General features: G+C 41.9%; 1 protein-coding gene across 1 annotated transcript in view; it reads right to left on the bottom strand.

Moving 5' to 3' along the window:
- The window catches only part of PAPPA (pappalysin 1), a 191,787-nt gene that overhangs the window by 137,112 nt on the left and 27,201 nt on the right, over window positions 1-27,474 (bottom strand). The window contains exons 4-6 of the mRNA XM_023531045.1: window positions 22,967-23,159; window positions 17,278-17,399; window positions 9,255-9,753 (exon numbers count right to left, since the gene is read on the bottom strand). Coding sequence (XP_023386813.1) covers window positions 9,255-9,753; window positions 17,278-17,399; window positions 22,967-23,159 — 814 coding nt within the window. The remainder of the gene's footprint in view (window positions 1-9,254; window positions 9,754-17,277; window positions 17,400-22,966; window positions 23,160-27,474) is intronic.

The following is a 27,474-nucleotide window of genomic DNA, read 5'->3' as shown; positions in this document are numbered from 1 at the left end:
TACCTGGTCTCTTTGCTCAAACTCTCTTTCTCAGATTTTACCCCTCAGCCACCAGTAGCAAGGAGTCTCCCCTCCTTTCCCTGGCTAAATCCCCTGGCCTTAGCTTAAATGCCACCTTTTTCACAGGTTTTCATTGACCCTTTAAGATGAATGAGGAGCTACTAGCCCATGTGCTTCTCTTATTATTACAATTTTCTCACTGTTTTGTTACTGTTTGTTCATTTGGCCGCTTTCCATATTATTCAGACAAAGCTCCAAAAGGGCTGTGGCTTCCCTACTGCCTAGCACAGGGCCTGTTACAGAGACAGTACTACACAAATGCGTCTCGAATGAATGGAAGTCTGACTTACATCACCTGGTCTAATCCCTTCACTTTCAGGATAAGGAAACTGAGGCCCCAAGAGGAGAAAGGACCATGCCACAAGATTCTCTTTGGTCCATTTGATTATCTGGTAACCAATCTACCTCAGAAGTTAAAAGAAAGACCTCCAATATACCAGATATCACCTGTTTTATCACAGATTTCTGACTACTTATCGACCTGCCACAGGGTTGGTTCATCCGTTCATTAGTGCATGCATGCATTTATTAACTTTCTTTTATTGACCATCTACTTGATGTCTGGCCTTGCCTGAGAAGCTGAGAATAATGTGGCAAATACTACCTAACCGCTAGTACCTCACTGTCAAGTCAAAATGCCACTTAACAGGAAAAACACACCAATATATGCTGAAACTATCACAAAGGGAGAGCTTGTAAACCCTATGAGAGAGAAAGTACATCAGGGAGGAGCTCTGAGTGTCCAAGTGTGCCTGGAAGTTTTTCTTTAGAAATGGCCAGTCTCCGAGCTCATGGTACAGATTTATTGCCAAATGCAACATGTAACCTGCTTCCTCCACCCTTACAGAATTAGACACAGTCAGTGGTCTGAACAGAATGTCAGCACAGGGAATGTCCTTCAGAGTCATCTGACTATGCTTTCATGTTGTAGAAGAAGGACTTCAGTCCACAGATGGGGAGTCACAGACCAAGGACATAGCAAAATTTCAGGTCAGTACTGTAATCCAGGTCTCCTGATCCAGGGCCAACATTTTGGTGGGTTTCCTCATTTTTTTCTTTAGCTCAGCTGCATAGATTAAAATGCAATTTCTCTTTTCTTTTTTTAATGCAACACTGAACCCCAGCAACTCCAGTTTGTGTTTAGCAGGAAACAGTTTCATGTGTGTGTCTGTGCGTGTCCATTTGTTTGCCTTTCACACATACTCTCTGTCCTCGCCCTGGCTGAGAACAAGCCTAATGAAAACCAAACAAGAGAATCATGAACATTTAAATCTTCATAGTTCCCCTGACTGCATCATGTTCTTGCAAGTCCATTATCTCATTAGTTTTTCAGGACACCCCTTGTGAAACTGCACAGACAGGAGTCATCACCTGCTTTTTCCAGGGGGAGCAACTGAATCTCAGACCATTGAAGAGACCTGGTCAAGGTCACACAGCAAGGCAGTCATGTGCTGGCCTGGGGATCAGACGTTCTGATTCTGAATTTGGCATCTCTAAGGCAAAAGTCTGAGGTTCTTGTTTTAACAGACATGTCGTAAACCCACTAAGACCTGTCCTAAAGATTCTCACCATGTCCAAGCACAGACTGGATGAATTTCGTCCATTCCTCTCGCCAGTGCCCACTGTGAGACAGAGTCCACTATTCTTCTCACATCTGTAATTACTCTGACGGCTATTCATTTCTTTCTCTTTCCTACTCATTTATTTGTTTTCTTAAAAATCAGGAATTAAAGCTGCACAACCAAGTCCAGTCCATCCTACTACTCTCAGGGTGAACAACAAAGAAACAGAAGTAAGTGACATCAGGACACAGGTACAACCTGATTTCACTAACTCATTGTTTTCCAAAGGATCTCTTGATCCATCCCACCCTCTAAGCAAATTTAAATTAAAATCTATTCTTCCATTTCAGGAAATAACATTTCCCTCATTCCAAATTCTCAAAACAGAAATGAGAATCACTGGACAGCTCCTTCTTAAAACCCTTGCATCACATCGCCAAGTCCTGTTGATTCTACCTTTGAGACATACTTCCAGTTCATCCACCTCTCTATGCAAATAATCACAATCTCAGTTTGGACTTTAGCAATAACTCCTATTTGAACTTTCTCACTCTTCATCAATCCTTTCTTTACAGAGTCCCCAGAGCAATTTTATAAAATCTCAAATTTAATTGGTTTAGTCCTCTATTTCCCAATGAATAAATCCAAACTCTATAATGTGGGCCACAACCCCTTCATAATCTGGCCCCTGCTTAGCTCTCCAGTTCTGCCTTCTATGTATTTCTCCTTCACTTAAGGGGAAAATTATATTCTTTATAACCTTTTGTAATAATAATCTTTAGTTTGCAATTATATTTTTATTTGGGCTATTATTTAGTTCAGCCCTCCTATCCAATTATAAAATTCAGAATTATGGTGCTAGCATTGAGGCTGGCATGCTGTTGGGACTGTTATTGAATGAATGAAAGAATCAGTGAAAGAAGGACAGGAAGGAAGGAAGGAAGGAAAGAAAGAAAGAAAGAAAAAGAAAGAAAGAAAAAAAGGAAAGAAAGAATTTGTCAACGAAGGCTTGGGTCCTTCATCTCACTTCTGTGGGCCTCATTTAACATCTGCAGAAGAGACACTGTAATGGCCTGCTTGCTTCAAAGTTCAGTAGTGTGTCAGACTGATAACATAGAAATGTTTAAGATAAGTGAATTCAGTGGTGTTAGCATCAATCAAGAGCCCTTCACACTTTCAAAATCATGAAGATACTCAGAGACAGTCAGCACTTCTATGGCTGCTGCTGCTGACTCTGGAGATCTGTTGATTTTGCTAAACCTTTTGTTTACCCTAATGTTCTCAGAACTCGTATTTCATTCTGAGAGATACTTGGCCTAAGACTGATGAGAGGAGTTATAGGTGGATGATGCCCAGCTTCCAGAAATAGAGTAAGATTGTGCTGATTATGTACCCTGCTAACCTGGGCTAGGAACAGAGGTATTTGCTCTGGGCTTGGAGAAACAGCTCTCACTCCTGATGCTGTTCTTCTGTCCTGAGGAGCAGAACATCAGAACACAGGCCAGACCGTGTTTGGTAGGTGTGGGATAAGACTCCGTTGAGGAGGTCTAGAGTGGAGGACGCATGTCAGCAACAGGTTCCTGGAAACCACACTGGTCTGACAATGTCCACACTTCAAGACTTTTCCTCCTAATCTACATTTATTCAAAAAACAAATGAAAAATCTGCTCTTTTCTTTCGTGTGTGTTTATTCTATTACTTTTTGGAAACAAGAAAAGCTAGTTTTGACAGCTATTTTCTCTATCCATCAAGATGTCGCCTCGTCCTTTGCCTGTTATCATAGCAATGATTATGCTCTAAGGTTTGTTAGACACACCCTTTGGGGTCAGGCAAGGAGGCGTAAAACTTGACTCCAGCATCTATTAACTGAGGGACCTTCAATGAATGCGACCTATCTGAGTCGCAGCTTCTCCACCTAAAAATAAGGCATACTGATGCCTATGCCTCACGGGTAGGCTTACATGAAGTATAAGATGCATCTATGAAGTATTCACTACATGGTAGTTATTATTACTAGCAATGTTAGTACTACTAGTAGTGGACGCTACTAGCATATATGAGGGTGGTTAACACAATGACTACATTTAGTCTCCACTGAGAGCAGAAATCAGGTTCGTTTTTGTTACCCATTTGTCTTCAGAATGTGGCATGTTTCTCAGCACAGAGAGCATATTAAGTTAACATTTATAAATATATCAATGCATACATGATTACTCAGAGTAACTATCATAAATAACAGCACCCTCTGGACTACCTACTTCACCCTAGATTCTAATAACATTGATGGATATGAAAGAAGGCAAACAATATCCCAATTTAACACATGGCCAAGGTGAGGTGTAAAGAAATTAACAACCAGACAAAACTTAAAGATATTAATAGCAAGTCACAGAAAAAAAATGTAAATAGCCAGTAGTATTTGAAAGATGCTTAGTCGAGATGTTCAATCACAAGAACATCAATGAGAAGTCATGTTTTACTCATCCAATGGCCAAAGACAAAGCACTTTCATTTTGTCAAGCAGTAGTGATGACATGGAACAGCAGGTCCTGCTACACACTGTTGTTGTGATGTGAGCGAGTTCACTCTCTCTGAATGCCACAGGTCGTATCCATTAAAATGAAAAAGACTCAAGTTTTATAACCCAACAGTTCCATTTCTCAGCATCAACCTGGAGAAATGCTCATATATGCCCACAGGAGGTTTATATAAGAGTGCTCACTGCAGTATTTGTTTATAATAGAAGAATGTGTGAAATAATCTATTTGGCCAGCTTTAGGGGTATGGCTATTCCTACTATGGAATACTAAACAGCAGTTAAAAAGAATGAAGTAGATTTAAGGACCAAAGTGCATCAATAGCTCAGATTACTACATTTCCCACCTCAAATCTCTACATTAGTTTTACAATTGAACATGCACTTCTGCTGTGAAGTATCATATGTTGGTTCATTCACTCATTGATTCATTCACTAATTCATTCATTTATCAATGTTTGCTGAGCATCTACTTGGTTTCAATCATCTGTATTGGCAAATCTCTCTAATGCTCAACTCTTTCATCTTTCAGGTCTCAGCTCAGACATCTCTTCCAAGAAATCTTCTTTAACCACTTCAAGCTGAGTTAGAACCCTTCCTATGTTTTCCCACAATCCCTTGCACTGCTCGTACCATAGCACTTTTCACCTGATTCCTTACCCGTTTCCCCTTTTAGACTGTGTGCTCATGAGGCCAGGGATAAGGACTCTATTCCCCATTCCATGGTAACTGACCCCCAGTAAATATTTGCTGAATGAACTGACGATAAATGGATGGGCAGATGAATAGATACATAATGACAGTGAGCTGTTATTCACTGATTTGCCTTATACCTCATTTACTCTAAGCCAGAAAAAAAGGCTTAGTTCTGTCAACTCTTTACTTCTTAGAGAAATTTGAATATTCCATGCAGACCCAAGCAGCATGGTGCCCAGTGCAGAAGAGTCAAGTTGACAGTTAAGTTGAGAAACAGAAGCTTCCCTGTTCTATTCCCTAGTTAGACCCATAAAGGACTGGTTAGGTAATGTGTATTGCTGGACTCCAATATTGGGTCATAGGAACTGACTGGGAGCCAGAGGTCTGTGAGTTGTAAGCCTGTCTTCTACTTGCTGTATCTTGAACTTTAGCCAGCATGGATGCATGTCTAAGCTCTAAAATTCTGCCTTTGCATTATTACAGCAGGGAGTATTGTGGTATTGTGGTCAAGAAGGTAGGATTTGGAATTAGACCTGGATTTTAGACCTGGCTCTGCCATTACCAGCTGTAGGAGGTTGGATGAGTAAATTTTCTGAGCCACAGCTTTTCTCTGAGCTTCATCTGCCTCATAGATATTTGTAAGGTATTTAAAGCAGAGTGAGTATTCACAGTAAATGGTTATTATTGTTATTATTATTATCATCATGATTATTGTCCACACACTACACAGTTCACTAGGGCATCCAATACCACGCTGGGTATTGACTGTTGTAGACAATCTCTGCTGAGTTCCTTTTACTACAAAAAAGTGAATGAGTCATCTGTCACCTAAGAACAATGTCTATCCACATAGAATTGCTTAATGTGTTTTCCCTTCATTTTCCAGATAGGAAAATTGAAGTCTAAATAAGAGATGCAATGTGTTTTAATGTCACATGGTGATTTAGCAGCAGAGTCCGTGTGGGTCCCCTTTTCCTCTGCTTATGTTAGGTCCCATTCAATGAAAGGGTTTTCACTTTAGGGAGACATTCCACATTTCTTCCTTGTCCTGGCAAAAAGTAATCAGTCTACTGGAATTGTCCATTGGGTAAGCACAGAAGCATCTCCCTTCATCAATGTCATACCTTGGGAAACTATCTCCAGTATAGATAACAGAAAGAATAAATATTTTTGCTGAGAGGAAAAAAATGAAGACAAAGGTCAAAGGAGATCATGTAATGGGTTGAGTTGGGGAGGGGAAAAAAGCATTTTTTTCCTCTCTCCTCTTTTTCTCCAAAACAGTCTTTATATAGAACTTGTATAAGAGCCAATTTATTTGATATGGAAAAAATGTGAAAGCAGCAAAATACACATACACACACACACACAGAGGTATTTGTGTTGGAGCTCAGAACTTGAATTACTAAGAGATAAAGGAGCTGAAATGGCAGGTCGACTTGGAATGATCTTTTACTTTGTTCAGAGTCTCAGAGAACATTCAAGTCAGGAAGCCCAGCCCAGCCCAAGTCTCCGATGAATTACTTGGGACTCAGGAAAGACAAAGAGGACGGCCAGTGAATGCCTCAGTTTAGCCCTCATGCTTGTCACATAGTAAGGACTAAAGAAATATTTGTTGAGCGGAACGAAAGAACAAATGGTACACAAGGGCATGGACCTGTGGTGGTTTTGGAAGCCAACTGGCACAGGACTAGGGATTTTAACTAAGCAGTTAAGGTCTTCAGCACTAAAGTGTGAGTGTCTACAGGGAAGGGACTGGGTCTGAGTCATCCCTCTAATCTCTACCTCCCAGTACAGACTCTGGCACACAGAATGTTCTCAAGGCATATTTATAAACTGAATGAGTGGCTGTATGAGTGAAAGAGACCCTGCAGATTCCTGGGCCCTAGAGATCATTTAGAGAACTGGCTATTTAACTTTAACCAGCATCAGAGTCATCTGGAAGGGCTCTGTCCTCAGAGTTTCTGATTCAGTTGTCCGAGCTGGGGCCTGAGGACCTGGCCTTTCCACGTACTCGGCTGACATTAATGCTGCTGGTCAGGGGCCACGCTCTGAGAGCCTGGTTTAGTGCAATGGTCCTTGAATTTGGTTGCACTTTATCAATACCTGGTGAGATTTTAAAAGTCTGATGGTCAGGACTTATCCTTAACAATTACATCAACACCTGAGAAGGGAAGGGCTGAGAAGGTACGCAAGTGAGATGCAGGCAATTTACAAATGTCCTGTTTTCATGTTGTGCAATTAGAGTTTGAGAACTACTAGTCCAGCACAACCTCCCCCTTGCAGAGGAGGTTTCTAAAGACCAGACAGGTAAGTGACTCGCCTCAGATCACAGTGCAAGTTAATGACTTAACTGAAAATAGAATTCAGGTACTTTGACTTCTTCAGTTCAATTTCCACCATTCCACACTTATCAACCCATGTCAGCTCTAACAGGCTCATAACTTGAGGCAAAAAATGAAGGCTGTGTTTAAGCGGAGATTTTAAGACCTCTATTATTTATTATCGCCATTGTTTTATAAAGAAATTTTAAGTGGATGCATATTTATAGAACTTTACTTCTCTAGACAAGTTAGGAGATGGAAGAGACAGGGTTATGGAGTATTTTCAAGGCAGGACGATTCTTTAAATTTTAAGTACATTTTCAAACACAAACCAAGTGCTCCCTCTGAGTTCTTAAACAGATGTTCTTCATCTCCGAGTCAATGAATGGGCAAGGGTTTGCTTGTGATGTGCACATTAATTGCTGGCATGTAAAAGGAAGTGCCGGTAAAGTGTTTGAAAGTGGTTCTGTCTCTTAAAAAGATTAAAAGTTTCCTCCAGAACTTGGTTTCTATTAATGATTGGCTTAGTAAATATTTTCAAGTAGACAGAGCAGAGATTGTGTCTTATATCATTTTAGAATCAAAGAAAGAGCCACAAAAGGCCCGTAGAAACCACTGACTTTAATATTGTCATCACGCAGAAGAGGAAATTGAGGCTCAAAGAAACTGACTAATTTATCTAACATTAGTAAGTGGACTGGCTGGAACTAGACACAAGGCGTCTGACTCCTGAACTATTGTTCTTTCCAATACTCAGAGTATTCTCTACCAAAGTTCATTATACATAGTAATGTTCAACAAATGTTTGATGATTGACTTCACAGATTCTTGGTAGCTAAATTAGGTGGCTAAGGCTCCCTCATTTGTTAGGTTAAAGCAGAATTTGGAATCACATTTTTAACTGAACACTGGTTAAGTGCACTGGCTTAAGAGTCAAGATGGAATCCCAATACTGATCTCCCTACTTCCTATGTGATCTTGGACACATGACTTCACATCTTTAAGCTGCAGTTTTCTTTTTAAAACAAGGATAATAGGGCTGTGGATGTAGAGAAGATGAAATGAGTAAAAGAGGCAAAGACTTTAGCCCATCATCTAGCAACTAGGAAAAACACTAATGATGTCATTAGAATGTGGTTTCTCTCATAACAGCGGTCCTCAACCTTTTGGGGGACCAAAGGGACTGGTGCTCCTATGAGAATCTAATGCCTGATGATCTGACGTGGAGCTGCGGTGGCGATGCTAGCGCTGGGGAGCAGCTGTAAATACAGATGAAGCTTTGCTTGTTCGCCTACTGCTCACCTCCTGCTGTGTGGCCCATTTCCTAACAGGCCATGGACCAGTGCTGGTTTGTAGCCTGAGGACTGGGGACCCCAGTCATACAATCTAAATCCTGAGGATGTTTGAGGAGGGGTAATAGAGAGGTGGCTTGAGAAATAAATATTAAGGACAAACACTATCATGTTTAAAAGCAATGAGTATCCAAAAGAATCATGGAGGTCTAGAGCTCCAAGGACCCGCAAAGATCCAATGGGTTTGAACATGTGTTCCACTTTAGAAAAGAAAACAAAATGAGGCCTGTGACTGGTGATATTCACCTTCTAGCAAATTCTCATGCAAATATCCAGGAACATGGCCAATTCCCAGCCAATCTGCTATGATTTCACCTTCTTTTTATCCACTGAAAAAGCAATCTGAATGAATGAATCCTCTTCAATTTAATATAAAAAGAAATCATTAGCAAACTTCAACTCTTCTATTTTCATTAGTAATAAATGACTTCCTCATTGCTAATCTCATCCAACTATTGGGAAAACTAAGTTTCATAAAAATTGGGACACTTAAGTCATACATTAGAGATGTCACCAGAATCTAAGCCTCCTGGTTCCTTGTCCATTGCTCTTCTCACAAAATCAACTCTGCCTTGTTAAGACAATTCTATACCCAAAGCCAAGCTATAACGCCCTAGGAGTGCCTGGCTGTGATGAACCTTCCTCCAGCCCAGGTCTCTCTGATTCTCTTTTTATCCCTCCATAGCCAACTTACTTGGTCCTCTCTCTGTCCAGAAAGTGCACTTACATGTCTGTGAATCTTCTATTGAGATGTAGGATGGAAGCCACATCCACCGGGAGAGGAGGATCCCGGACCACCTTGTACTGTAGGGGCTTACACTCTAGGCAGAGCGGGCTGTCTGCGACGGAGGTCAACATGGCGGCATCAATCTCCAGGTGCTCATCCAATGTGTAGATCTGAATGCCATACACCTCCTCGCCCACATTCCAGAGTTTGATTGTCAGTGGGATATCACAGAAGACATTCTGAGGGCCCAGAGAAATGTTCTTCCCGCTGACAGTCAACAATTTGATGTCATTGACAGCCCCGCTAGAGTCCCAGTCAGTGGAGACAAAGGTCACCCAGATCGTCAGAGATTCAGGGACCAAAGGGTAGCGGAATTCCAGTTCAAGGTAGCAGCCTTGTGGCTCAGGGCAGGCTGGAGGGACTGTGTGTGGGTTGACAGCTGAATTTGGGCTCCACGTGCGGACACTGGACTTACAGGGCTGTTCAACATCTGGATGACCTATGGAAAAGAGATGAGGATATGAGTTCTTGAAACACCTAGTCTGGTCCTCAGAGTTTCCTGCAGACCTTAGAAGAGGTTTTCCTTACCGGAACTCAGAAAGAGGAGAAAAAGAAAGGGAAAACTCTCAGTGTTTTGGTGAATCTGCGGTATGCACAGTACCCGGCTCATCCCCACCACTGTAACATAGATCTTGAATGAATTGCCAGACATTGGGTCAAAACTATATTCAAGTTAGTGTCTTACTGTTGAGTTAATGTCCAGACTTTCTTTCCTCATCTTCCACTTGTAGGCTTTGTAACTAGGATATAAAGAAGAAAGGGCCTCATATTTGTCAAACACTCACTGTGTCCCATAAACTTGTTTAACTCTTGCAAGAACTCATTTCAGAAGTGAAGAAATGTTGAGTGAAATGACCAAAGTCCTACATCTTTAAGTGCAAAGGTCACCATTAGACCCCAGTTTTGTTTCTTCCAGAAGTTCGTACTCTTTGTTTTCACTACTGGATGCCACTAAAATAAACTAGAATTCCTGTGGTATTGCCTTTGCTGCAGCCTGCTTAGAATGACGGAAGGGCCAGAAACCTTCAATAAAGAGGTGGTGAGCAAGGATAGCATCTGCCTCTTGGACTGAGGATTCTGGGAGGAAACTGTCTAGAGCAATGAACGACAGAGCTGGAAGGCAGCCCTGGACCCATCTTATCTCTCCTCCTCCCTTTCTCTACATGAGGTCATTCCATACCATTGAGCTTCTTCATGCTCTATCCAGTCTGACTCAGGAAGGGGAAAAGGAAGGAGGGATTCTTCTGCTTTTTCCTCAAGGAGACAATGCCTCATCTCCACTGATCTCAGACTTCAGCGAATTCTGAATTTTTCTCTACTGAGATCATTAGTCCTAGACCCTCAGAGAGCTCTCCTTTGCACTGCTGAGAATAGTAATCAGCACTCATTGTAGTGATTGGTTCTATTTTGTTTAAAGGAGTCTAGCAAGATATAGAGATCTGGAGAGGGTAGGATGGAGGGTCTCAAGTCATCCTATTTGACATATTTTTTTTTCCTTTAGCATCAGTGGTTGGTGGAGGGTGAGGATGCTTGACATTTCAAAAGCAAAGGGGAAAATCAATCTTTGAAAAGGCTTTGTGGTGCTGTTATAGCATAACAGGAATCACCTTAGAATCACCTTACCACGATATAAAAGCTAGAAAGTCATTTTGGGTGGAAAAGCTATTCCAGTGAAGGCAGTTCATGCCTCCGATCTCCTTGTCTCTGCCCAGTCAAGGGAGAAGAGAGAAAATACCAAGCGGAGATGGAGAGAAGGTAAAAAGAAGAAAGAGGGGACAAAGAAAATTCACAAAGATCTCTTTAGATGTAACGCATCAGAACAAGGAGAGATGGACATAACTATGAGATTCCCTCCACTTACAGGAAATGCTAGCTAGAAGCAATCCGTAATTTAAGTCAAAGGCACAGATAAGACTCCCCATTCAGGCTGAAGCCTTTCTTGCCATCTACTCTCATGCTACTGAGTTCCTGATTCTCTTGACTTTGTGGGTTGTTGGCACACATATATCACTTATTCATTTAAGCTTTTTTGAGCACAGCATTTTAATATACACAAAGTACATTCCATACAGCCATTAATTAATTCATCTGATTGTCACCCAAATCCTGCAAGATCTTTATCATTTTTGTCTCTATTCTATAGCTCTGATCCACACAATGCCATATAGCTTTGCTTAATACAGTGGCTGGTCCAATGACAGTGAACATAGTGGATGCTCAGTAAATTTGTGTTAAAAGAAGAATCTTCTATCTTGTTAACATAAAGTTAAACAAGAATTTAAGGCTCCATGGGAGATCGGAGCCTACCGAGTTATGGTGAGTGCCAGGCAAATATTCCATCCCTTCCATGGGCTTTCTCCTGGAACTGGCAAGGTATAGAGCAATCTTTCTCCCATCCTTGGAGAAAACGACGGTCAGTGGTGGAAAGCCACAGGAGAGCAAAGACGACAAATCTATTTGGCTCCTGCTTTCTCTCTGGTTTCTTGTTAATCGACAGAGGGACCAAATGCTTTCCAAAGGATAGGAAGGTGAGTCTGGTCATTATGCTTAAGTAAATAAACAGAAAAAAGAAATCTTAGCAAGGTTTATGCTTGTCTAGTTATCAGAGACAAACTTTTAGGTGTAAAGAAGAGCCTCAAGGGTCACCGATCCAACCCATCACTAAAGCAGCAGTCTCTTTAATGGTACGAGTAACACCAGGCTTCATGAATGGACCATCCTCTATGTGCTAGGCTCCGTGCCAAGCATATCACAGGCCTCAGGTCTTTTCATCCTGGCAATAAGTTTATAATGCAGGTGTTAGGAAACTCATTTTAAAGAAGAAGACAGTGAGACTCAGACGATTCAGTAACTCCCTGATAGGGAGCAGAATATTGCGTGATACTGCTGGTCTAAGCAGCAGGCCGAGCTGTGGAGCCATGAAAGTTGGACAAAAACATCAGCTATACAGCTTCTCATCATGTCACCCACTATAATGTTACCTCACAAGGTTGCTGTGTAAATACTTATTTATAAAATACTTATCTATTAAGTATTTTATCCCATTTGAGTTATGCTCACATATATCTTAGCTCTGTTCTGAAAAGGAGGAATTAACAAGGAAAAACCTGGGAAGAGGAGGCATTCCAAACAAAAACAACAGTTGACAGAGAACATGAGTTAATACGGCCATGGTTTTGAAAGCAATGTGAGAGCAGCGAGTGATAAAGCTGGCAAACTAAGTAGAACCACCACTGAGCAGGGGCTTGTATGTCACTTTAAGGGACCTGAACTTTATATTGAGACAGATGGGGAGCTATTGAAGGATTTTCATCAAACAAGTGAAAGTTGTCTTTTAGAAAAAAAAAACAAACAAAAAACAACCATTGTTTAAGAGACACAGATACTATCCATCTATCCATCCATCCATTCAAGGAGTAATTATTGAGTGACTCCCTTGTATCCAAGGGTGGGACTAGTCACTGAGAAAACAGGTTTCTAAATACATGATCTGTGTCCTCGTGAAACTTCTAGTCTAATGAAAGCAGTTTAGGAGGCTGCTGTACTAATGCACGACTGTGGCTGGGAGAAAGGGAACATCGCAGGAGATGAGAAAAAAAAATCAGAGTCCCGAAGGAGAAAAGTGGACACAGCTGGGAAATGAATTGAATGTGTGGTTGTGAGGCAGGGAGAAAGGCTGAGAAAAGAAAAGAGAGGAATGAAACAGTAAGGGAGGGAGGGAGAAAGAAAAGTGCAGAGGTACTGTTACTTCGTTATTAATAGGTATTTACATATAATGATGACTAAATAAAAAGTTCCATGTTTATATAAGCTGTCCACTAGCAATGAGGCCATATATGTGTGTAAAATATATTTATATATACTTATGTTGATTTAAATTTACATTTATGAAGATCTATACAGACATCTATTATATATCTATGTATATATATATACACTGCAGCTGTTGACACAAAAATAGTCATAAAAACTTGGTGCCAAGTTTTTTCCAGATGAATACTTCAGCACACCTGAAATACTCTAGGCATTAAAAGGGGGAAAAGACTCACAAATTAAAAAAAGTAATAATGGAAACAGTGCCATGTGTTAATCTCTCATGAAAAATCCAACACTTATCATGTATTATATACTTACATAAGTGATCTTAATTGGGATTTGAGTCATTCAGAGCTGGCTATCTAATTACTGGGCTACAAATGTAGCATGGTATTGAATACCTCAGGAAAAAAATATCTATGAAATATGGTTTTTGCTAAAAAGGTAGGAAACAGAGTTTCTTTTGATTACAACTACTTTCTGCAGACAAAGGCAAGACTTTCTGTGACTATTTACCTGAAGCTCATGGAATAGAGTTAATAAAACACAATGAATGTTCAATAAATATATTAAATGAAGAATCTTCTATTTTTTAATATGGAGATAATAAAGAAGTTATGACTCCATGGAATATTAGAGCTGGAAAGGACATTCATTCTGTGGATAAGATGCTATCTTCAGAAAAGCTAAGTGATTCATTCAAGGGCATAGAGTGTACTGATGGCCAGAACCAAAATCTAGTCCTCTTCACCGCCACCCCCCTCAACATGCTCTCTCCCCAACCCCAAAGATACGTCTGGCATCGCTCATGGATTTGGGAGTTTTATGTTAGTTTGGGAAGTCTAAAATCTTAAACACACAAAGATAAATAGGATGAAAATGAGTTGAGAAATAAATTACAGTTTGGCTCATGGAAAAGTTTATTTCTTCAAGGATATTAAAAAGGGTCCGAGCCAAACGGATCACAGAGACTGTAATAGGATGCTCTAAAAAAAGAACAGTGTCTTTTCCTGGCCTTCATGTACTAAATTGACATATCCTGAAGGAAAACCCGGGGCTGCTGGGGTCCCTCAGAGGCCTGAATCGGCGGAGGGAACCAGGGGCTCAGCACTTCCAGTTGAACTTGTCTCTGCATATCATGCCTTATGAGAGTCAGGGACAAACCAGGAACAGACTTAACCAATTGACAGTGGAGTTGGATGGAGATGTGAGGAGATGTCTGGAAATTATTTCATTCACACGAATGGGAGAAAAAAAAAAAAAAGATGACTTTAGCCAGAGAAGTCTCAGGAGAGAGTCTTGCTGATTCTGCCTCCCAAATATCTCTCAGTGTCATTGATGTCTCTCCATTCTCACTGCCACCGGCCTCATCCAGGCCACCACCACACCGCTCCTGGAATGCTGCAATAGGCATGTAGCTGTTCCCTTTCCTTCCTCCCTCTCTTCTCCACAAAGTGACCCAAGCAATCTTTACGACATGTACATCTCACCATATCCCAGACCCTTGCCAAGGCACATGACGTGTCCTCGCCGCCCTCAGCATGAACCCGAACCATTCCTTGTCCGGCCGTTATATATCTCACCCAGTCCAGCCTCTCCCCACTCCATGCCTTGCTCTTTACACTCCGAATCCACTGAAGCTCTTCCAGCATTTGTGAATAGCTTTTGTTTATGTGGGTTATGTCTATTAGTAGTTACCATATCATAAATTAAAACTGAGAAACGTCAAAACACGAGAACACAGAAGGATGTGTTCTATATGCTACCAAAGTAATAATAACATCACATTCCATGTAACTACTGGAAAGTCCTACTGCTCTCAGGAGGGAGTTAGAGTGAAAAGGGTAAACGATGTCATGGTATTATTATGAAAATAATTTTAGATTTTGAGGATACCCAAAAATGTCTCAAGGAACCTCATAAGCCTCCAAGATCACACTGGGAAAAACCACTGATCTACGCATTCCAAATGTCTTTCACATTCTCAAATGCACCTTACTGGCTGACGTGGTGATTTTCCCCAGGAAGCCTGCGTCTCCAGTTCTGGGTGGTTCTGGGTGAAGCCTCTTTCCTCCTGGTCCCCCAGTGCTCAGTACTTCTATTAGCACGGGCCTCAACACACCGGATGGTGATGGCCCATTTACTTCTCTGACTCCCCTGTTACGGTCAGCTCGGCCTTGCCCACGGCCCGACACAGTGCCCGTGCAAAGTTCCTATGGCGGCCATAGATGAGACTGGTTCACACTCTGCAGGCACACAAAGTCTTATCCGGTAAGAGACACACGCTTGCTTTTCTGAGAACCCAACATGGGTTAGGTTTGGGTGGGAAAGTCACGACTGCAGATCTGAGGAAGAACGTTCTAACAAATGGAGCTAGAAAAGGAAGGCCACGGAAGTACATGAGCTGGTGTCGGGGGAGCCTCCGTGAGGGCGGGCACCAGGGGGATCCCTGCGCTGGGTGGGAACTGGGGCCGAATGACCCCAGGCACCCTTTCCAAGTCTGACTTCCTGTGATTCTGTGAGGCTGAACTGAAGGTTTCTCCCAGACTTCTCTCTTGCTTTGCATTCCAGATGGGCTTGTTTAGAGTTCCCGAGATTGACTCTCATTTTTATTTTAAGCTACTTTAGAAGATAAAGTATAGTGTTGTCATTTTTCTCCTTCACTTTCCTCTCTGATCTCTCTGCTTTGCTTTATTCTATCTTGGCCTTTTTCTTTTCAATCTTCTAAAAATATAGAGGAAAACGGAGGAGTTCTCACTGAACCTCAATGAGGAATCGGATTCTGCTCCCTCTGATGGACTGGTGACCCCACCCAAGGATGGTTGGCCTGAACTGACCTGCATAGGAGCAAGAGGGACATAGCTGGGGGTGTGTGTGTGTGAGGGGAGATGTCCTAAGTGCAAGTCTATGAGGGTAAGGGAGGGCAAGACAGAAGACTGAGAAGAAAATACAGGGTCTCTCTCTCTCTGCCAGCCTGCCTTCAGGGCTGAGCCTTAAAGCAAGAGACATTGCAGAAGGAAATTGAAAAGGCATTAATTAGCCCGCGAGATTCTCAAAGTTCCGAGCAGCCTTGCTTCAGGGACACAGTGCAACAAAACACTGGGCAAAAGGCACTCTCTTCATTTCTATAGAAAACCAAGCGGATCTGGCAGCGATTGGTGCTGTGAGGGAGCACAGAGCTCGCCAGCCCCTGGGAGGCCCAGGAGGCCCCCTCCAGGGCACGGAAGGGTCCGGTCATGGGCAGAAAACACACCAGCGGTGACCATGCGCTGCTTACCTCAAAGGTCTGCCTTCAGTGGATCCCCAAAAGAAGGGCACATGGCAGAAACTGAGAGGAAAAGTTATGACACGTGTGAGAATGCCTGGGTGTTCCCAGAATAACTGAAGGAGAATCAAAGACTTCTGAGGTCTTGAAGCCCCAAATATGTATATTGATACCAGTGTGATCTTGTTTATACCTACAGCTGTCAGGATCTGGAGGTATATAAACACACACACACACACACACACACACACACACACGCACACACACACGCACACACACCCCATGTCTTTATCAGGTGTGTGCCCTTGGGCACTTATTTAATATCTCAATGTCTTTGTTTCCTTATATGTAAAGTGGGATGGCATACCTAGGACAGTGCAGATGTTCAAAAAAGACATGTGCTGAATGAATACATGATGTTGGCCTTGAGGTTGGGCAAATAGTACAAAGCTCCAATTATAAGATGAGTAAGTTCTGAGGTTCTAATATGCAGCATGGGGACTAGACTTAACAATCCCGCATCCTTGCTAAGAGTAGCTGCTAAATGCTCTCCCCCCCGCCCCCCCAAGTGGTAATTACGTGAGGAGATGGCTGTGTTAACTAACCTTATTGTGGTACTTACTTTGTAACATATACGTGTATCAAATCATCATGTTGTATACCTTAAATTTATACAATGTTATATTTCAATAATAGCTCAATAAAGCTGAGGAAAACAGGACAAAAATTTAAAAATTTAAAACATGCTGGCCTTGTAGGGCGATCTTGAGATCAAATGAGATGGTATGTGGAAAAGACTACTGAAATCATAAAACTCCCGATGCATTAAAAGAGTTGTTCTTTGCACATCTAACATGAAAATGAGCTTCCAGGCTGGCTTACCTTCTGCTTCACGGGGACTCCAGTGTCCTGATGGGCCACAGGGCATCGGGGAGGAGGCGTTGAAGGCGTATTGCACCAGGAATCTCCCTTCCAGGCAAAGGTCACATGCTGATCCCAATTCTCTAGGAGGCCAAGGAAAGAAGAGAAATACACCGACTTAGGAACAGTTGAATGAGCCTCTGACTCATCTAAGCCAAAAGCAACAGGGCAGAGAACACACCTGTTGTATGATATTGCCTTTCCTCCCTTTCCATGCCAAAGCTTCCAGAATATGACCGTAACAGAAATCTCTCTCCATTGCCCAGCGAGGAGCTTGTTTGGGTCTAAGTGGCTTCTGCTCTGATGGGGGATACACTCCTTTAACTTCAAGCAACACAGAATCAACAGGCCAAAGTCTCACTTACTACTGGCAAAATCTTAATTTCATCAACCATTCGAAGCTCCATTGAGAATTTTATCTGTGGTTGTGAGAAAATCTTTTGCCCCGTTTGACCTCGAATTCTATTCTTTAGTATTTATCAGGTAGCTCCCAAGTGCCAGGCACCATCCTGTGTTCCTAGGTATTAAACAGGAAGAAGGCACGGTTTCTTTCCTTCATCTGGAAATGAGTGGGCTGAACTAGATGATGCCTAAAGAACCTTCCAGCCCTGACAGTCTGAGAATAAATGGGTCACTCCTTGATTTAACAGCCAAACCAGTTTCCTTACCATGCCATCTAATTCCTTTTAGCGGCTTTCCAAGGGCCGGGCCAATCCCTCAAAGGGACCAGCCCCAGAAGTGGAATATCACGGTAGCTTCCCCACCATCTGGTGTCTTTTGTATTCAGATTCCACCTCCCTTTAGCCAGAAAAGACTCTGGGTTCTACTTGTTCTCCATACTTGGCATACGTTTAGGAGGCAGTTACCAGGACAAAAGGGGGATGAGCTCTCTCCTTACTAGTATGGACCTCAAACTCTGCAAATCTTACTGACCTCTGCAGAGGAACTGGAAAGAGGAGAAAGATGTCAAGAAATGTGCCAGCCCAAACCATTATTTCTCAAAACGCAATGATCCTGCCAATACATCTTTCATTACTCCTAGAAGAAGCTCCATCCTATGGCTACCTGCAAGGACATTATGGAGGAGCCCTATCATAAGTCTTAAGGATTTCCCTTCAGAGGGAAGCTCTACAGCCCCTGGGCTCATGTGGTAAGGAAGAGCATGCTTGTGAGAGCATCACAGTCTATCGATGCTCCCTATTCCTCCTCCACACAGCTGCCAGAGAGCTCATTCCCAAACCTAAATCTGAGCAAATGATGCCCCTGCTTATCCGCTTATATGGTGGTCAACATGTGTACTTGGATGGATGGATGGATGGATGGATGGGTGGATGGATGGATGGATGGATGGGTGGATGGATAAATACTAGTTACTCAGACATGTTGTTAAGGCTCATGACTAACCTAGTCTAGACCCTCAAATTGCAGATATTACGTCCTCAGCTTTATTAGAATAAATATGAAGGTAGAAATATATAGGTAGAAATTTTACGAGCACACTAATATTCAGTGATAGGAGAATGATTTAATAACCTAAGTTTAATCTGCTCAATGGAATGGTAAGCAGTTATTACAAAAAAAAATGTGTAAACTACAAGGTTAAGTGAAAAAAGTCATATTCAAAACTGACTCTATAGCAGCATCTCAGTGCTGTTCAAATAACCTTAATGTGACAAAATATTATTGGTAGTAATTTCTGGGTAGTGGAATATAGGATGATCCTCCACCCCTATTTTTATTCCTCCTGGTTTTCTGAATTTTCTCTATATTTTGAGTATGTATGAGTTACTCCTGGACTAGTAATAATAACAATTATACAAATATGTTTATAGGCAAAGAATGAGGAATGAAGAGAAGGACTTTCTCGGTTTCACTCTGGAGGGCAGAGTTCTATTACAGTGGCCATAATCCATGCATAGCGGATCTGAGTGACACGGATGGCTTTATGGTGACAATGAGATTACAAATGTCCTGAGATGGAATCAGGAACCACATGACATTAATGGTCATTGAGTCTTCCTAATTTTTAGATGCTTTTTAAAAAAAATTACACAGAGTCACCTGTACTTCCTTGAGTTCTTGACACATCCTAGTTTCCCAATAAATACTTTGATGAATATTGTCCCCCTGACAGAACAATGTGTCTTATTTGCACAGAGTTCCACAAAGTGTATCCCCTCATATTCAATCATGGATTCACATGTTCATTCATTGTTTCATCTACTCATTCAATAGGAAGTCACTGAACAGCCTCTGGTTGTTGGTGCTGTATGAGTACTAGGCATTGATCATCTAAGAGTGAGTATATTTGATATGATGGTCCCATTTTACAGACTAGGAAATTGTGGTTCACAAGTACAAAGTAATCATTCCGAGGCCATTGCTTGGAAAGTCATAGAGTCAGTCTGGGTTTTACCCAAATCAGGCACTGTCCTACACATCCAGGTAGTGTATAATATGTGTTTCTTACTGTTGGCATTTATCTGATAATTAGGGGTACCTATATCTACAGTCAGACACACACATACACACACACACACACACACACACACACACATACACACTGAAATCATAGAAATACAGGATACTAATGCTGAAAGAGATGCTGTTTCATAACCGGTATCGTGAGAGTCAGTGCTTAACTCCAAGTCTACGCTGTCCAATATGACAGCCACCAGTCACACGTGGCTATTTTAATTAAATAAATTTAGAAACCTATTTCCTCAGCTACACTCATCACATTTCAAGTGCTCCATAGCCACAGCTGGTTAATAGCTACCACAAAGGACAGTACAGACAGCGAATATTTCCATTATTGCAGAAAGTCCTGTTGGACAGGGACTGTCCTAGGCATCCACTATGTATAATGAATTAACTTCTCTCCCATGCATCTAGAATGGTGCTAGTTATGTACCAGCCTTAGGAGAATTAAGAAAGTAGTTACTCAAGTCATCTTCTGTTTTCTGAGATTTAGGATAGGAACCTCGGTTGAGAAAGGCTAAAACTCTTTGGTTTACAGGCCAGAACACAGGCTGAAGAAGAGGGCGTGGATGAGGTCACGAAGGCTTCTGACCCAGGTGTCTTGGTTCTCAGTCCAGCACTCTTTCCAATACACCACAGTCAGTTGTTCAGATAGCTGAAACCATCCAGTCAACACATGTTTGCAAGACAGATAAAAATAAAGGAGTTAGAAAAGCCGGGGGTGGCCTTGAATTATTTATTCAGTTGCCTATGTGTGAGGACACAGTCTGTGGGAGGATCTGAATATGTTTTTTTAAGGAAAACCCTTGTATTCTCTTAGACCACAGATGTGAGGAACAGCAGGAGGACATGAGGATGGCCAGGGGCGAGAGGTTGGCATTGATGGATGTAGTGGAAAACACCAGAGATTTTGCAGGGAAAGAACATTTTCAAGTAGCTAAACATCTCTGGAAATTTTTATACAAGATGGGAGCTAATATTTTTTGAACATAGAGAGTGTGTGCTAGGCTTATCAAAGATGTCATCTTGTTGAATTCCCCACAAAAGCCAGGTGAAGTGAACACCTTTATATGGATGACTCAGAGGGTCAGAGAGGACCAGAGAGGTGAGATGGCTTGCCCAAGGTCCCAAAGCCTAGGAGTGGTGAAGCCGAGAATGAAACACAGACGATCTGACATCAAAGCCTGGGTACTTTGAACTAAGCCAATTTCAGGAATATATACTCTGTATGCAAGGGAGAGTGAGATACACAGTTCCATTCCTTCACAACAAGTTATTGACTTGTAGGCTGACTTCCTTTAGCCATAGACTATGGTCTACGAAGCTGTTAACTCTAATTAGACATGTTTCTAAAATGTCAGTTTTAATTTAACATATGATAACTCCGTTATGAAATCTTAGACTGAACAGAATAGCTATTGTATGAGCCTCAAGTACCAACTGACTATAGGTTATTAAAAACATATTGATTGAAGCTGAGGGCACTATGTAATAGAGACATATCTCATTACACAACAATTAACCCTCCAATAGGTTTCCAACAATCAGATGGTATTTATTTAATGGACAATAACTGCTTTATGAAATACAAATTGAATACATACACAGGAAGCTTCATTTACAAAACTTCCATTTTTAAGTGGAATCGAGGCCAAGTCTTGACCAAAAGTCTGATACTTCTCATTGCCATAGAAAAAATAAATAAATCTACGGGCTGCTGGAAAGCCTGTTCTGAAGTGTCATATGAGGTTTCCCAAACCCGGCTCTGCGTTCCCAGTGAGGGCAGCTGGGGCAGGGGCAGGGGGCTTTCTACAGAGGGCTTAGGGAGTGCATTTCCTTTCCCGTGGCCACATTCCCCCAGCTGCCAAATGAAGGTTGTAGATTCAGGGACTGATGGTAGAATGGAAAATTAGAGTCCAAATTTAATGTGGTGCCATGATCTAATATATTTTCACACACACACACACACGCACGCACGCACGCACGCACGCCCTTCCTTCATAATTCAAGTTTTGGAAGAACATGATGAAAACACACGAGAGTCTGAGACCAGACGTTGCAAAATGTGAGTTGGAGCCCAGCTCCTACCACCTTCTATGGGCTCTTGTTCAAATTTCTCAGCGGAATGGGGAAGATGATCTTCCTTTTATAGAGTTACTGAAAAGATTAATGAGACTCTGTATATAAAGCATTTAGTACATAATCTGGCATAGAATAAGCACTTGATAAGTGGCAGCAACCACAGTCATAGAGTAATATTAATGACTTCCTGGTTATTTTCAACATCATCAATATTATATTATCATTATCGGATAAATGTCCCCAAAAAGGGCTGGGGAAGGGGTACTATACTAATCTTTCCTATATTATAGCTCAGTTCTAAAATAGATGTCATCATCTTAGTCTATTTTTATGACCTTTTGAAATCTGGTTCCCTTAAAGCTTGAGATCCTGAAGAGACTATTTGAATCAGGTCTTCATCTCAGGCTACTGAGGTATCATTAGACCTAATTTTCAAGGAAGGATAATAAGACTCAGGAAGGGAAAGCGACTTGCCCAAGGCCATACAGCTAGGAAATGACAGACAGGGATGCAGAACTGAAGTATTTTGTGTCTTAGTTTATCAGCCCCTGGTCTTCTTAAAATTCTACCTTTCATTCTATAAAGAAACACTGGGCACAGTCAAAGATTCTAATTATATATATTACATATACACATGGGCATTCAGGTATAATGTGTGAATATACACATACACACATACACACATACACGTACCTTCATATATAATACATCTATGAAGATATTTGCCAATTTCAAGTCCTGAGCTTATGAAGACCACATCAGTACCTCTATTCCAGAAGTACTGGCAATAGAAGTTTCCAGATTTTTAATAATAATAATAATAATAATTAATAATAAAGCCACTCACTTAAAATGTTTTATTACTTATTAATTTCTACTAGCCATCATTCACTTATTCCCTGATCCTCAAATTTATAACATGCCTATATGGACTAGTCCCTGTGCTAGGCGGTGAAGGCACCCTTTAAACAAAAGCAAGGACAGAGGACACAGCAACATCCCTCTCCAAGTTGCACTTCCCTTCCAAGATTTCCTCTTCTTGGCAGGAAAGAGAGAAGGGGAACGACACTTCACAGGCCACACTCACCTTTCAAAGAAGCGGCCGTCGATGGGGGGAAACCACTCCAGCATCACGGATTTGGTTGTGTGGCCCACAATCTGGGGGGCAATGGCAACAGGCGCCGGCTTCCTGGAGGGCTGCCAGTTCTGGTACACCAGGTCCAGGTAACAGTGCATCCTGGCGACTTGATTGGGCGTGAAGGAGTCAGTGCAGTCGTCATCTGCAAGTGGGCCAAGGCAGAGATAAGAAGCTGGCTGCATGGGTGGGCATGCAAGAGAATTATGACGTCTCCCGATGGCCAGAGAACCAGCACCCCAGCCCTTGCCAACTCAGAGCTGGCCTCTTCTAGTGCCCAGGAGTTAATGGTCTGTGAACAAATTAGTGTAGTCATCACTTCTGGAGACAGGTGAGAGGGAACAGGAGGAAGGGGAGAGTGGATGGAACTGAAAAAGTAGGTCTGAGACTGGAGAGGGAATGGCCCGGAGGTCATGGCTAAGGACGAGGACAAGACAAACTGTGTCCACGAGCCCCAAATCCACTGGTCGGTAAGTCACATATTCCTCTATCTGTTTCCTCCCTCACCCCTCATTCACTATCTCTCATTCATTCATTCATTCACTTATTTGTTTATGCGCTCACTTGTTCCTTCATTCATTCCTTCACATTCATCCACCCACTCATTCATTAATTCTGCTATTTACTGATACAGTGATATTGTCCTTCAAACAAAGCTTCTGAGCCTCTATTACACATTTTCTGCTCTGTGCCAAGGGCCACGGAAAGGCGAAACTTAAAATGTTCCTGCCATCGAGGAGCTACCAGTCTAGTTATAAAGTGGTCAGTCCATTGTATAACAACAGTCAAGGTTGTTATAAGGCTGCTAAGGTCTGTGATGCTGAATACTGATGAGCAGAAGGAGACAGCACGCTGGGGAAGGACAGTGAACCAGAGAGGCTTCTGAAGAAGGAGGTACTTGAGGTCAACCAGATTGCATGGCTCAGACTAAGAAAGAAAGTTGAGGGACTGACGGAGACAGAGCTGCAAGACCACAGAAGCATGGTGTCCTATGCTATGAGGACAGTCCAGAGAGTCGTAGAGAGCTAGAGACAATCCAGGCCCAGGGTCCATGCTGGGAGTATGAGGACAAGCACAATTTCTGCACAATATTGACACTGGGACACTTATCCTGTGCTCAGCACAAGCTGGGCATGGTGCACCATGCTTTGGACACATTTAACTCCCCAACTATTTTTGGAATGAACACTATGATTTTCTCCATTTTACAGAGGAGGAAATTGAGGCTGAGAGAAGTAAGGCAACTTTTTTAAGATCACAGAGCTAGGGATAACTCTGAGATTCAGACCCAGGTGGTCTTGACTCCAAGGCCAGGCTTCTAATCAATATGAGAACTTCCTGAGACTTTGTGTGGGTCAAGTATCTTACAGGTGCTTGATAAATAGGAGTTGAGCCTGAGTCTGCGGGGGCTGGAATATAATCTTTTAAATTTTTAGATGTGATGACCTGCAATCCTATTCTCTTTTCTAAGATGTGGACTGAAGGCCGTGACCCAAGACTCGGCCCCCACGGAAGAAGCTTGCCTCCGGTCTCTTCCAACAGCTTTATTCAGTGGCCCCAGGGGCAGAGCGAGGCACTGCTTTGGCTTGGTTTCCAAAAACACCACTTCCCAGAAGTGTCACCTGGTCAGGGTTTCCCAGACGGAGGAGCACGGGGCTCACCAGATCAGAAAATAAACCCGCCACCGGGAATCCTACAGCATAAACTCACTTCCCTTTATCAAACAAACAGAAAATAAGTTTGGGCAGGTGCTGCAGTTGGATGTGACCTTGAGAATTCAGCCTGGGAAAGGATAGGCGTGCGAGGAGGTTATACACAGAAGCTGCCTCTAATCCCCTTAGTAATTTTTGACAACCCCCTTTCCAGCACACTGGGTAAGTCTTTCATACATTTGAAGGAAGCAGAAGAGCCTGGTGCCCATTAGCAAGCTCTGTAAAAGAATGACTAACATAAACCCCTCTCAAGCCCTGCTGCCCCCTGATACCAAACATTCTATGGCTCCCCATTGCCTGGAGAATAGAGTTCAAATGTCTCAGTCTGAGAAACGCCCGGTCATTGGGTAAATTTTGTTGTTGTTGCAATGAACTTTGAACTTTCTTCTGGAAGGCTTGAAAAAGCCACTGAACAGGCTAGAGGCAGTAGACGGGCATGATGCCTAAGGAAGCATGGTTATATAGTTAGATTACGTATGCAGGATCTGGAGTCAAATGGGCAAGTGATTTCATGTCTTGAGTGCCTCAGTTCCCCATCTGGAAAGCGGAGATGATGATGATAAGAGTGCTTATTTCAGAACATGGTCGAGGGTTAAGGGGAGTGGAGCACCAAAAATCATGATAAGTGCTCAGTAAATGCTCACTGATTGGGAATGGTGCAAGCGCGTGCATGTGTGTGCGTGTGTGTGTGCACGTGTGCACGTGTGCACGTGTGCATGCATGCATGCAAGTAAGTGCTGGAAAACTGAAAGGAAAAAATAGAATGTAAAATATTCATTTGATCTAGCAATATCACATTTAGGAATTCAATAGATATTCATGAACAAATATGGGGAAATAAATATACAGACATTTTTAAAGCATCATTTATAATAGTAAAAATATTAGAAATAACATATCTGTCTATTAATAAGGGAATGTCTGTGTACCTTAGGCACAGGCATAGAACAGAATACTAATCAATCACTGCCAAATAAAGGAAGTAACTTTAAAACTCAGGTCCCTTATGTATAAATTAGGGATATTTAAATCAATCCTACTACATAGAGCTGTTGTGAGGATTCAATGATCTGGAGCGTACAAAGCATTTATCAAGATGAATGGAAAAGAAAAAACAGCATCTTTTTCTCTAGACACCAATTTGTTTCTCTTTTTTTCCCCCGAAGAAGTGTATTTTCTTTTTATAACTTAAAAATTATCCATTTCCATTTTGTCAATAAAAAAAGAGTTTAAAAAGTGGATAGGTGAGGGGACAGAAATGAATCTGAACTTGAAAGCTGAAGTCAAAAAATGGAGTCTGTCCCAGGGCACATCACTTAGAGACTGAGCGGCTATCACAGTCTTGGGCGAGGTACCAAGAGGTTTTCATTTATCATGAATGCTCTGTCTCAATTAGCTAATGTCTACAGTCAGCCCCTCTTGGCTTGCTGCCATCACAAGCTTCCCTTCCTGAAAACTGTGGCCACTTGATCCCGGCCTCCAGGACCATCCAGCCCATTTTGTTCTTCTGTCTCCACTTTGTCCCCTAGCAGAAAGGACTTTGGGGATGTCAGCATGGTGAGAGCCTGCACCCGTCCCCAGGCTGTTGATGAAGTGCCTGTGCTTGCTAACAAAACTTTGTTCTTAAGAATGTATTTCCTCCTGCAGCTGGGTGGCCACAGAGCATGAAGGTACAGGCAAGCACATGGCGTCTCCGCTCCCTGTGCAACCATGGGCAAAATGCTGATTCCTGTCGGCCTCATCTTTATGCACTGTAAAACGGGGAATAACAGTGTCACCCACCTCCTAAAGCTGATGGGAGCACTTAAGAAGCTAACCCATGTCTGGAGCATTGATAACTGAGTTGCTCTTTATAAAAGTCCTGGCCTTTTTGTTGTCTTAAACATGATGATAATTACAACAGTAGTAATAACAATAAGAGATTGTGAAAGTTATATTCACTGTAGAACACTTTTAATATGGCAAAAAAGGTTACAAAGAAATAAATATCAGCCTCAACGCATTACCTACAGATAACAAATTAATATTTAGCACATAGGTATATGTATGTGTACATGGATATGAATATGTATAATCTGTATCATCACAACCACATACATACATACACACACTCCAATCTTACACTACACATAAGATTCTGTGACTGTGACTGTTTGCACATTAAAGAGCTAACAAATGATTCTACTAATTGTCATTGATTGAGCACTGATTATGATACCAAGGATGGTTCTAAGTCTTTCACCTGTGTGATGACACCTACTATCACACAGTGTGAATGTGATTATTCTCCACGGTATCGGTGAGATAACTGAGGCTCAGAGAGAAGTAAATTGCTTGGGTCAAAGGCTAGAGCATGGAGGACTCGAGCTGCGTCCTCACTCTCCAAGCTTCATGCTCTGAACCACTAGGTCACTATGCTTCTGTTTGTGCTCCTTGATCATCTCCCACATCATCTTTAGTGGCTGCACAATGTTATGTCATGTGGGTGCCTTATTTCCGCAATCAATTCTCTTTAAACTTGTAAGCAGTTTCTAATTTTGTACACATATAAACATTCTTCTTCTATATCTGGCAGATAGTAAATATCTAATTAATATTTGGAGAATGAACCTTGCTAAGAACATTTGTATGACTAAATCTTTAAACTCATGAACTGATTTATTTCCTTAGGATATATTCCTTAGAAGTAAGACTGCTGGGTCAAAATGTATGTACATGTTAAGTGGCTCTGACACATAGGAAGATGGG

Source organism: Pteropus vampyrus, unplaced genomic scaffold (genome assembly GCF_000151845.1).
Source record: "Pteropus vampyrus isolate Shadow unplaced genomic scaffold, Pvam_2.0 Scaffold61, whole genome shotgun sequence".
NCBI classification, from domain to species: Eukaryota; Metazoa; Chordata; class Mammalia; order Chiroptera; family Pteropodidae; genus Pteropus; species Pteropus vampyrus.
This window is presented reverse-complemented; position numbering and strand designations above follow the sequence as displayed.